Below are 13555 nucleotides of genomic sequence, written 5' to 3' on the forward strand. Positions count from 1 at the left end.
ACCTACAGGTATCCATTGAGGGCCCTCCATCAAATAGAGCTTCACTGAATGCACAGCTTGCCTCACCCCCAGCGGCCATAGTTGCATGTGTACGGATATTGGGAGGCGAGAGTTTGTTTTAGCAGGTACTCCTCTGTTGAATAAAAAATGAGCACTTATCTCAAAGGGGGAAGAGGAAGTCTGCCCTTGATAATATGGATAATATGTAATTCTCTCTTGGGTAAATAGATTCCTGATCGTGCAACTCAGTAGAACTGCAATCACATTTTTAAACTCTAAGGTGACGTTAGCATAAACATCCCATGTCCTAGTTATTGATCTGTTGCTGCGGTAATGGTATTACCCAATTGAACTTCTGACATTGGAGAACTTGCAGTGGCTGCAATTGCATTTTTCTTTTATTCCTGCAATTTAATTCAACTTGCACGTCCAACTGTGATCTCTGTGAAAAAGTGTTGTTTTGCAGGAGTCTGCATTGAATGTTAAATCTCTCTCTCTCTCCTAGTAGGAAAGTTCATTTTTGGCTTGAATCCCAGAAACACACCTACAAAATGAAACACTCAAGAAACTTCCAGTTAGGAGCTCGAAGTGAGGTGTGTTCCCAAGAGTTATACAACTTCTGCCTTTTGGGGATCGACTTTTCTGGTGCTAGTTTTATCCAGTAAATCCTTCCCCATAGATATATGTCCCATAATCATTACCCTAAAACTGGGGGTAAGTGGGGCTTAAATGAGAAGTGGGAGGTCCAGCCTGGAGGCTGTCATCTGCTGTAGCAGCGTCTCCTCACTGGCAGAACAGAAGGATAGGGGATGGGAGACATGGTGTTTCAGACTTTGAAACTTGCATACTCACTTTGTTACACCTGGAGTCCAGAAGATTCCATCACGGCATTAGAAAACTGGTCTGTGTGATGATCCTTTCCCAATTCTTCTGAGGGGATGTCATGCTGTGTGGGAATTTAATCTGGCTCAGTGGCCATCTGTGAGAACTTGAGTGCAAGTCTAGAATTGGTGAGTCCCTCGGGGACAGTGAAATAGTAATTACTGGATCACTAGCACCTACTCGAATGGCTAAAGTAAAAAATACGGGCAACACCAAGTGCCATCATGTATGCAGAGCAATTAAAGCTCTCAGATATTGCTGGAGGGAGGGAAGAATGGTGTAAATGCTTTGGACAAATAGTTTGGCAGTTTCTTTTGAAGTTAAAAGTACTTTTCATGCGACCCAGCAACCCCATTCCTGGGTGTTTACCCTGGAGTAATGACACATCACACACAAACCTGCAATGAATATTTATAGCAACTCGATTCATAACCACCAAAAACTTAAAACGACCCAAATGTTCTTCAGCAGGTGAATGTATAAGCAAAGTGTGGCATGTGACACACCATGGAATACTCCTTACAATCCAAAGGAGCAAACTGTTGATACATGCAGCAACTTGGATGAAATGTGAGGGAATTACGCCGAGAGAAAAAAGCTGATCCCGCAAGGTTACATACTGTATGACGCCTTTCATAGGACATTCTCTAAGAGAGAAAACCATAGTGACAGAACACAGATCAGGTTGCCCCGTGGTCAGGCTGAGGGAGGACATGACCTCAGAGGAAAGCGTGAGGGCATGTGATGGGACTGTCCTGTGTCCTGGGCCCAGAAACCTGTACTTGTGTTCAGATGCATACAACGATCCCCCTAAAAAGTCACTTTTACTGCATGTCTCTTAAGAAAATTAAATTAAAAAGTGAAATAAAAATCTCCTTGGTGTCCCTGGAAGGCATAGTGAGATCTGTAGAGTGAGTAGATCTGTAATCCTAGGGCTGGGGGTGCACGGTACGTGCGTGAACCTGTGGGCTGGGGTGTTAGGGGGTGTTGCCTGTGTTGGAGAACATAGCTCAGGAGCATGCTTAGAAAGGTATAAATATTTATTTATGTAAATAAATAAATAAGAATTTATTATAAAATCTCTTCATTCTTTGGCCAGTGAGCAGTTTGATGATTACTATTATTAGAGAGAGAGAGAGGGAGAGAGAATGTGTCGTGGTGGATCCCAGTGCAATCTCAGAAGACCTCACAAGGTTGGGCAGTGGTATGGAGGAAGATGTGGCCAAAGATAGTGTCCGGGAGGCCCCACCAAGGGCTTGGCTGGGTTTTGAAGGAGGAGGGGTCCACCTTGTGTATGAGGGGAGAGGGAATTCCATGCAGAGGGATCCAGCATAGACTGAAACCCGAGCTCCCCTCACCTGCTTGGGATGTTACAGGAGGGGAACCTGGGAGGAAGACTGAAAGCAAGTCACGTGGGATAGTTTGCATCTAGAACATAAGCCTTGGCACTCTTAGCAGTGGCAGGATGTCCAAAGTACATCAGTGCCTTCCCTTGGGGACTTGCAACCTCCAACACGTATTGCTAAAGAACTTCTTTGATATTCCAAACAACAGATCAGAAAGATCCGAGAGGAAGGTACTGTGAAAGAATAAATCTAGCCCTGCTTCTGGCTCATGTTGACACCCATATCCTGAGCCCCACCCAATCCTACACCCACAGTGGGCTGGGTCCTCTTTTTCTGTACCAGAGGCAGCAGACTCCAGGCTGCCATGATTGCTGAGAGCTACCGGAGATCACAGGTCACTGCCCCACACCATCTGGCCACTTCCACTTTGCCCTGGGAGTAGGAATTTCCAAAATCATGGTTTATTTTATGTATTTCATTTTATTTTGAAACCGATTGTCATTTATTTGTCTTTTACAACAAGATATCTGGGCATAGGCTAGGGCCACTGCTAGTGCATATGGCACTTTTATGTAGATTATAGAAGAGTGCCCCTTCTGAACAGACAGATTGCAGAAGGGCTCCCCAGCACTGTTGGAACAGCCCTGCACCCTCTTGGGAAAGCTGAGCATGGAGTAAATTTCAACCCTCAGTTACCTAAACCTCGGGGCCTTTGTTTCCTGAGACCAAGAGGCTCCAATATCTTGAGCATGTTTCCATGCTTTTTGCCACAAGTCTCAAAATTAATTCCATTTATTTTTCACTGGGAACAGACAAGAAGGTCTGAGTGCACAGATGTATTATCACTTCCCTGGATCAAGGATTTCGATCTGTCTTCTACTCAACACTTGCTAAACCTCGTCCAAGTCTTGTCCTTAGGTTTGCTTCTCCTTGTATCAGCTGCATGAGAAATGGCAACAAAAGCAGTGGCTTCAGGGAGAGCTGGGGAGGGGCAAGTGGGTGCACCGGGATTCAGGCAAAAGCAACCTGATTCGATAAAGCTGACTGCTCTACACTCAGAGCTCTGTTTGCTCAGTTGTAAAGATGAGGATAAGCATGGGCTCTGTCTGTGCCCTGGATTCAGTTCAGAGGGCAAGACTGTCCTGCAACCCATTATTCACGTGGAGGCAGCCGTGCCTGGGCCTCGGTTGCTGCCTGCAGTAGCCTCCTTCTCATGGCTGGAGCCAAGCACCCTTCTTAGCAGGATATAAATGCCAGCACCCACATCCCGTGTTTCCTAAAAGCTAATAGGTATATGGTCCAGCAATGCAGCTAGGTCTGTTGCAGCTCAGGGCCCAGCTACGCCGTGGGGGTCAGGGCTGTGGGGGTGGGAGGGGTGTGTGTGTGTGTGTGTCTTGTGGTGTGGGAGTTGTGCCATATGAAAGAGTCCTAGAGCCTCTTTATTCCAGTGTTGTTCCTCACCGAATAGGGGGAGAGGATGGCTCTTCTCCCATGTTGACATAAAACGCAGTGACTTCTTATATGCATCCACCCCAATCCTCTCCCACTAAGGCAGCACATTTCCTCTTCCCTTCTCTTCTGTCACCATCCTGAATCATCTATCAGTCTGCTCAGCTGTCAGACAAAGTACCATAGATTGGGTGGCTTAAGCAAATATTTCTCACAGTTCTGGAGGCTACAAGTCTGAGATCAGGTTGTCTTCAGGGCTAGTTTCTTCTGAGGGCTCTTGCCTTGGCTGATAAATGGCCATCTTCTCCCCGTATCTTTACATGGTCTTCTCTCTATATGTATATGAGTCCTAATGTCCTCTTCTTATAAGGACACAAGTCATCTTGGATTAGGGCCCGCTCTAATGACCTCATTTTACCTGAATTACCTCTTTAAAAACCCTGATTCCAGATATAGTCACATTCTGGGGTATTGCAGGTAAAGGCTTCAACATACGAATTTTGCAGGGACACAATTCAGCCCATAACAACTAATTTCCTAGAATCTCTTCCTTATGTGTCAGAAGATATCCAGGACTACTTAGTTCACATAGTTGTTGGTAACTCATGAGGATCTCAGAAGGTACACAAATGGATATTTGAGCTGACACTCTAGAGAAGAATGATGACACCAGAACATTTATTCATTCAGCAGGCACGCGTTTAGTGTCTTCTATGAGGTAGGCCCAGTGGTGCCAGAATCATTCCATACATTATCTCATTTAAATCCTCATTTACATCAGCAGGGTAGGTCCTTGAGTGCCAGTGATGGAACTGGCCCAAGGTCCCACAGCTGGCATTTGACCCAATTCCTCCTGCACCCATGCTCTGCAGGCAGCCACCGGGTGACGGCCTCTCTCCTCACCTCCTTGCCGTGAACACTTTCACCGAACCGGGAGAATTTCCTTTTATTCTCACCTTCCTTGGGTGCAGTGACACGTGTCTACATCTGAACCTCCATCCCCTCTTGCCCATAGAATCCCATTCCAGACTAGGGAGTGGATTCTTCATGACTAGGAGGAAATGTATGAAAAGTGAGATTAAAGGCACATGAAACAAAGGGGTTTAGAACCCACGAGACTCCAAGCAGTTGACGTAAATACCAGGCCTCTGTTGGAGGAATAGAAAAAGAAATGGACCAGGAGTCTCTTCAGGCTGGGTGAAAGGGAAAAGACAGTAAAAACAAACAGTCCTGGGAAAGAGGAAATGGCACTATTGCTTCTCACCTGCTTAGAAAGTTCTGGAGCCTCTTCTAAAGGACCCTACCAGAACTTCCAGCTATTGGTCCCCAGCCCGCTCCTGTTTCCAGGAACACATCAACAGCAGACCTAAGTGTAAAGCTCATGTCCGAGGCCTGGAAGCCGTACCTTCCATAGTTTCCTTTGTGTTTTCCAGTGCAAACGAGAGCTGCGGCAGGCGTGTTTGTGAACAGCCAGTTCAAGAGTATTAAATTTTGTCTTCTTGAGTGCTGATGCCCCACGTACTTCATGCACCACCAGGAACAGGACGGGGGCTTGAAGAGAGGGTCATTTGAGGGCCAGTAGCTGTCAGGGAACTAACAGATGTATGTCTTGATTCACCTTCAGAGACCCATTCACTGTACTCCAGTTCTTGAATTGCCATACACATTAGGAGTGACACAGTAAGAGTGATTCCTTATCTTAAATCCAAACAGTTTGCGTTGGCAAGATGGCGGACATCACCTGACATGCAGGTGGGGCCCTGCAGCAGGTCCCTCACCCTGCCTCTGCCTCACTGCAATTGCCCACTTCAACCTTTACATTCTGCTCCTGGCTCCCAGTTTTACTACCAGTTCTATAGTCTTACCTGGTCTCACTGATACACCATTAGTTTTCTCTAAGCTACTTCTTAATGCACCTAAACCTTCCACTAAAGCATCAGTGCAAAGGTAGCTGGGTGAAAACTGGTGAGGAGTCTACATTTTGCCCATTTCAGTGGCTGTTAGGAATTTATTTCTAGTTAAACAAGCTGGGAAATGTAATTAAGCACATGGTTGATTGGGATAGCCAAGGATGCATGCCAAAAAAACAATACGTTCTTTAAAGGTGCCAAGGGCTAATATTATGCATCTCCTGTTGGAAACTATACACTTCACAATTCAGAGCCTCCTGTGTGCTGCCTCATATCTTCAATCAAATTATTATATTCCAGAAATATGCATAAGGGAAATGATTCTGCACATTTTATGGTGGGATGTTGCTTGTAGCAGTAATTGAAGTACCTTTCCACTTATGAAAGTACTAATTTTATTTGTTTTTATTGCTTTTCTAGATGCAATTATTTATTTAGTGTGCTTTGGCTTTATTAAATTATGTTTACTATAGGAACATCATAAAAATTTATGAAAACAACACATCAGCCAAGCCAGCCTGGTGACCTGTATTGAGAAAGCTAGTGTTATTTTTCATATCCAAACGTAATGGAATAACTTAAGAATAAACAGATAATCTAAGCTAGAAAACAATGCAATTTCAAAGTAATGTAATAAAACACCTGGACAATATGATTTCATAAATCTTGGTTCTAAAATTTGCATGAGTTGGGTTTTGTGTGGTTATTTGAGGACACATGGCATTTCTAAATGGAATCATTATAATGTGAAATGTAATTAAACCGAAAGGCAAGATGTAAAAGGTATTTTTGTTGGCTGGTAAGATATGGATGACTAAGATACAATGTAAAGATTTTTGATATCAAAAGACAAGCAGGAGGCTCTGATCCCTATAATTGTCCTTAACGCTGAAATTTTAAAAGGGCCAGACAATTTTGAAGGTCGCTCGGCAGTCGCCCCTGCCTAGTCAGTACTGGCCATAAGGAGTTCTTTACATTCTCTCTTTGTCTCTTGTTCCCTGTGCTCTAGTGTGATGCTTCATCTCAAAAGAAGAGAGACTTTTTGCTTTTGGCATACTTTTTAAGAAACTTAAATTGAATGTGTACAATTTATTTGTCCTGAATTCTGGTGAGTTAACCAAGCTATAGCCCCCCAAATAAAAATAAAACAATGACAACACAGCCAAAGCAGCCAAAAAACAAAAGCAGAGCTGCTTAAATGAAAGTGAGGTGTCTTTTACGGCTATAAATTAGTGACCAGCTTTTATTTTTCTAATTGTGAATTAAAATTAATTAATGTGCTGTTTAAATAATGTACCATCTAGAAAATTTGAAAGGTACCAACAGATGTCTACAATAAAGGTTGAGTCTCTCTCCAGCCACCTCATTTACTTCCCCAGAGGGAAACTTGGAGACCAGGTTCTTGACTTCCAGGCGAGTTCCAAGGGTTTCCTGAGTATATAACATATATACATGTATATATACTCCCATACACTACACAAATGATAGGAAAACATACAGTATACATATACAGCTCCATCATTCTTTTTAAAGACTGTACCGGATACTCCATTATGAATGCATCAGGCTCCTATTGATGTCCTCTGAAGTGTTTGCAGTTTTTTGCTTATACCAATAAACACTTCGCCAACAATATACAAGCGGACCTGTTTCTTTTGGAAAACTTTTAGTTTGTTTGTCAACTTGAAAGACAAAAACTGATGTCTAGTGATTTTAAGTCACTCTTGTCTTATTTTGAGAGAGGTTGAGTCACACTTCATATGTGTAAGAGCCTTTGTGTTTCTCTTCCTGTGCACTCTCTGGTCCTGTCTCTTGTTCTTTGCTTAATTTTCTAGTGGACTGTTGGCCATTATCTTTGTTAAATTGTAAGGCCCTTTCATATAAGCTGCAAATATTTTGCTCATGTTTTCAGTTGTCCTATGACTTTATTTAGAGAATATTCGGCAATATATAGCATGAAAATTTACGTATCTTTTTTCTGTTGCTCCTGGATTTTGTGTTAGACTTTGAAACACCTTCCATATGATGGGATTACTTTTTTGAAAATTTCCCCACACATTCTTCTAACACTTTTATGAGTTCATTTTCCATATTAAAATTTTAATTCATCTGGAATTTATCTAATGTAAAGAATGACATAAAGGATATGATTTGTTTTTCAAATGGCTACCCGAGTGTCCCAACACCGTTTATTGAAAAATAATATTTGGGTTAATTTCCGGATGTTTTCATCAGTCCCATTGAGGTCTATTCATTTGTTGATACCACAGTGTTTTAATTATAGCAGCTTTATTTTTAATATGACTGGAGTTGGAACCAATTATTCTTTATTTTAATAATGTTTCTTAATCATGGTAAGAAAAAGAATCTATGACTACATTATCAAGAATTATTTTTAACAAAAATTTAAAAATTTTTATTAAATGCCTTTCCAGCATCTATAGAGATAACCGTATGGTTTTTCTCTTGGTTACTACTGTGAATTATATTAATAGATTTTTCTAATATTGAACCATCTTTGCATTCCTGGAAAAAAAGTCAGCTTGAACATGATTATCTATCTTTAGTGTGCCTTTTCATAGTCTCTGAGAAAATCTGATTTATGCTAATTTATACTAATACATGAAATTGTTCTAAAATATGTGAAGTTCTTCTGTAATGCTCTGGATCAGTTTAATTATATTGGAATTGTCTGTTCCTTAAAGGAATCTCTCTTAGAAATTCTCTTATCAAACTGCCTGTGCCTGGTGCTTTTGACAATATTTTCTGGCCTTCCTTCTGGCCTTCCTTCCTCTGTTCCTTTCTTTTCATTCTTTGTTTTTGATGGTAGTTAGTACATTGACATTTTCTGGAGCTAATGTTCATAATTTATATTTTTCTGGACTAGTACTCATTTTATCCTGTATTTCAAGGTTTTTGCAATATGTTGAACAAAGTTGAAGTTCTAAAATTTCTTTCATTTTATTATACCTCCTTTCTCATTTCCTATTTGATTCATTTTTGCTTTTTCCCTTTTTATCTTGATTAATTTTTTTTTGTTTGTTTCATTGGTGTTTTTCAAGCACAAGCTTTTGGATATTTTTGTTTATTCTACTGTTTTCTATTTTCTGACTTATACAGTCTAGTGTTAATTTTTTCCATTCTTCCTTCTGCTTTTCTTCATTTTGTTCTTTTTTTTTTTTTACTAACTTCAGTTGGATGCTTGATCCATTTAATTCATGTTGTTAAATATAGATATTTAAGGTTATGATTTTTCTCTGAGTACTACATTGTTTAGGTTCTGGCATGTAATATCTTCATCATTATTTTCAAGATATGCTGAAATTTCAGTTTTATACACGTTAAGTCACTTAAAATTTCTAGATGGTAGCATTCTAGTTTTGTTGTCAATTTTGGGGACTTTTTGTTTCTGTCTCTACCTCTATTTTATCCTTTTGATGAGAGACTGTAGTTACATTATTTTTACTTTTCAGAATTAAAGTTTACTTTGTGGCCTCATGTTTAATCAATTTTTTTGTTAGTATTCTGTGACAACTTAAAAATAAATCATAGTGTTTTTTGCAAGACATAGTGTTCTACATAAGATAACAAGATCTATCTTATGTTATTTAGGTTTTACATATCCTTTTAAATTTTTTGTCCATTTGTTTCCCTTTGAATCACCAAAGTGCTATGAAAATACATGCCTGATGAATGTATGTGTGATGTTGAACTCCCGGTAGTCAGCTCAAATTGTGTTGTGTTTTGTCTTATAGCCAAAGATTGCCGAAGAGAACTTGACCTATGCTGAGCTGGAGCTGATCAAGCCCCACCAGGCTGCCAAAGGCATTCCCACCAGCACGGTCTATGCCCAGATCCTCTTTGAGGAGAACAAACTGTAACTCTGCATCGTATTTAATATCCGCCACCCCAGTTATTTATGAAACCCTGGATACAAAGTCCTTATTTTTGTATTTTCACTTGTGCCTTCTGTGTGGTGGGAGCCCCATTCCAATGGCATCCCAGGTGCCTTCAGAGAGGTACAAGGCTCCTTTGCAAAAGAGCAGGGGCTGCAGTCCTTGGACAAATCTCCCAGAACAAGATTTTCTGGGTCTGAGCCCTGAGCAGTGAGGACTCTTGATTCTGAGACCATCCAAGGAGATTTTCTGCTGAGCCAAACCCCTTCATGTTTCTTCTTGTTTCTCTGGGTTTTATATTTTTTAATCTGAATTTTAATCTTCTACCCTTCCTGTATCTGTGGTATCAAGCTCATAATATATAGCTAGAGGAAATGCCATTATAGGCCCAAGTGTGAGATGGTAGATATGTACTAATTGGTTTTCAAAGGATCAGATAACATTGCCAGGGCACCCAGAGCACTGCAAAGTGCTTATTGCAAGCGGTCACTCAAGATAGCATCTCTTGTTTTAAATAGATGCACTGACCCTGGTGATTCAAGGGCAGAGAGACAGACTGTGAGGCAGTCTGTCATCTAAGCTGACAGTGAACTATCTGGATACCCCAGTGCCCGTTTCTCTACCCACTATCACCCACGGCCACCGGCCAAAGAGAACATCTTTCATTCTGAAGGGCTTCCACTCCTTTGGCAGGGGGGCTTATCCTGGTATAGAGACTTATATTCTCCAAGAAGTTCTCACCCATCCTTTCCCAAAGGAGCCGGGAGGTTTGCCATCGATTGACAGAATGGAAGAAGGGGACCTCTTGGAAGTGTGCTGAGGTTACCAACTCGAATTGAATGTCCACTCGTGTGAGAGCATAGTCTTTTGCCTGGTTCCCCAATGGTAGGAGAGTAGGAAGTATAAGCAGGGCTGGAAAAATGTGTCCTGAACACCCTTCTGTTATAAAGTGCCTTGCCCGACTCAACTTTGCATGTGAATTCTAATTGGCTTGGCTGGGAGGCAGTGATGCATATGGCAAACAGATCCATGGGGAAGTGGCTCTGTGGGCCTATATGACATCCAGGATCTCACTGAAGGGGGAGCTGTTCTGGTACACGGTCATCCTATCAGCTGTGTTGTTAAGGACACACTTCTTGATGTGTGAGTGTGGTCTGGGTGGATTTTTAGTGCACACTACAGAAGTTGTTTGGCTTTGTAATGGACTGTGTATATATGGTAAATTATATATTTTAAACACAACCTTGACTGTGAGTTGTGCCCCTCTGTACAGCCATGTGAACTTGGTTGAGTTTCTTATCCCCTAATTGTCTCAGACTCTATGTTTATACAAAGGTGAGTTAACCTCTCATAGAATTCTTGTAATGGGATAATGACTATTGGAAGATTCTGGACACTATAAATAGCTACACAAATACACTATGTTAACATACATGCTAAAACCAGTCCATATTTTCAAAATGAAAATGTCTTTATTATTTAAGGCTCTCATTGCAATAACTTTAAAAAGTAAATATTTGTCCATAAACTTAGCTCTACAGTAACTTTCCCAAAGACCCATGATAGCTTACTGGAAAGGGACCAGTTGGGAGCAGGTAATGATTTTCCAGAAGCAAAAGTAACCTGACTTTACAAAGAGGAAGTCATTCTCTCTAGCCTGTACCTGCGTCTCATTCCCGCCCCCTCTGCCAGACTTCCAAGGTAGTGAATGAACTGTGCAGTTTTTGAGGAGGAACTTCCCAGAGCATCTCTTTAGGACAGGAGGATATAAGGTTAGTACACCATTCATATCATAATTATCCTAGGCATCCTATCATATTTTTATCATGGCAGTGTTCCAGCTGAACATGGTTATATTGGTGTTTGGAGGAAGGAGGATGTTTCCCTGATTTGCACAAGGACCTACTTGGACTCTTGGGGCCCTGGAAGTGCCAGGTGGGAGTGGAGAGTTGGGGTGTGTGAAGAGGCGATGGTGGGGAGAGGGCCATGGAGTAGGAGATCTCCAGGCCTCTGCAGAACTGAACTTCGATCACCCCCAAACCCACCCCCTTAAATTCAGTGGGAGCTCTGTGCCATCACATATGGAAGTGACTGCATTCCACCAAGAATAGCACAAGCTTTGAAGAGCTGGTAGCTGTAGTTTAAGTCCAACAAGTCATTGCTATTCAGTGATTCAATTCAGACTCTCCAAAACTCTGGTCATAGCTGCATAAATCCACACTGAGGTGCGTGAGTGGGGGACCTGCTGACATAGGGTATAAAAGGAGGCGGCAAGACCATCACTGTCTACTGAAAATGCTTCCCAAGGGAATCATGGAAGCTCTTGACAACATCTAAGCAGAGCTTGTCCCACTACTGTCTTTAGAAGCAAACTGTCCAAGCTCTGCTCAGAGAGGGGAGCAATGGATGATTTGCACCTGATGCTTCTTTGGGATGATAAACCTTGATGTGATTGTCATAATAAACTTAAAAATGGGTCTGCTTATTTGTTTTCTATCAAATACACCACTAAGTCTGTATTGACATTTCTAAAGATAAGTAAAGGAATATACACATCATTCAAATAGAAATTAGGAAAAGTTCTTCAATTTGTTTTGCTGTAAAGCATCTGTGGGAACAACTATAGACACGCTGTTTTCAACATGGAAAATGGCCTGTGCATTTAAATAAAGTTAGAACAAAGAACCCATTGCTCAGAATGGAATGCAGTGGTACTTGCAGGCAGAGTGCACATACTGTCAGAGTCAGTGGTGGATTTCGGCCTAGGCCATGCATGGCAGAATCTTCACAGGAGGAAAGGAGGGGGAAAGGGGTATTCCCCAAATGCAACTGTCTTGCCATGTCAAAGCCCCAGGCCCTGAACTAAAGCAGCTGTGGTAGGAGGACAGGGCTGGGATTTCTTTAAGGTCACCTCTTCATTAAATCATCATGTCTCTGTTAACTCACAGGGCATAGAAGAAAAAGCCAGGCCTAACCCTTCCGCTCATATTTGTTGGCGTGAAAATGACATGGGCCACTTCATATTTTTTAGTACGGAGTCATCCTCCCCCACCTTGATGTGCCCAAAGCCTCACTTGGGATAAGAACGCTAAACCAGTTGATGCTTTTAGGGACTGCCCATGGCCTTGTTCGTCGCTCAGTCCCTGATACGCATGACTACAACCTAGGCTGGGCCAAGAATGGGACTCATGCCCCGGGCCACAAAAAAAATGGGCCAAAGCGTGCGTGAAGCCCGGTCTAGGCTGATCAGAATTCTTAGGAAAAAGCATCTTTCCCTCGGGCAGCTAAGCTGGGATGCCGCCTATCAGAACCACCTACAGCGACGTCTCCTGCCAAGCGGAGAAGGCTCGGCGAATGAAGGCGATGCTGAGAAAGCAGCAGGGAGGACAGGGTCCTGGGAGCACGGAATCCCAGATCCCAGCCCCGAAGATCCCCCAGACTCTTCTTTTTCCTTTAGATCTTCTTTCGATTCAATAAACTACCCACTTCTACTATCTAAATCCTGGTTTTGCTCAAGCTAGTCAGGTTGCAGTGGAGAGAATTCTGACTAATACAGTATACATCAAAGCTGTTTCCCAGCCCAGGAAGCAAAGAATTTTACTGAGGGTACCACCCAAGGAGCCCACTTCCATCACATCCAGCGATGGACCTGGCAGCCACGAGCTCCTGCTTCCCTCTGTTTCTCACTCAGTGGGGCCCTCACAGGGCTCCGAAGATGCCCTTCTCCATGGAGAGGGAACATCAGGGTTCAGGCCCGATGCTCTCCCAAGAGAGGGACTCTCAGTTTTGGAGTACGGACCCTGGCAGTACTGAGCCGTGCTGGTGGCAACAGGGGAAGGGCACAGGGTAGAGACTTGACAGGGCGAGCCCTGCCATGTGGACGTTGGAGGGAGCCTTTTTGTGCTGGCTGGTCCTGAAGTTTAGGCTGGCTTCCACATAGAACATGCTGTCTTTCCAGTATCCCTGGGCAGGAGGGAGCCTGTTATAAGATGAGGCAGCCACATGCTGGGGATGTGGACCTTCCCCTCAACCCAGCATAACACACCCCACCCCCGCCCCATACACCAGACAG

The 13555-nt window shown here is 42.6% G+C and overlaps 1 protein-coding gene across 1 annotated transcript in view; it reads left to right on the forward strand.

Moving 5' to 3' along the window:
- Positions 1-10725, forward strand: part of VSTM4 (V-set and transmembrane domain containing 4) — an 86539-nt gene extending 75814 nt beyond the window's left edge. The window contains exon 8 of the mRNA XM_059051528.2: positions 9343-10725. Within this exon, the coding sequence (XP_058907511.1) occupies positions 9343-9468 (126 nt within the window). The 3' untranslated portion in view covers positions 9469-10725. The remainder of the gene's footprint in view (positions 1-9342) is intronic.
- Positions 10726-13555: the final 2830 nt, after the last annotated feature.

The sequence above is a fragment of the Kogia breviceps genome, chromosome 2 (genome assembly GCF_026419965.1).
Source record: "Kogia breviceps isolate mKogBre1 chromosome 2, mKogBre1 haplotype 1, whole genome shotgun sequence".
Lineage (NCBI taxonomy): Eukaryota > Metazoa > Chordata > Mammalia > Artiodactyla > Physeteridae > Kogia > Kogia breviceps.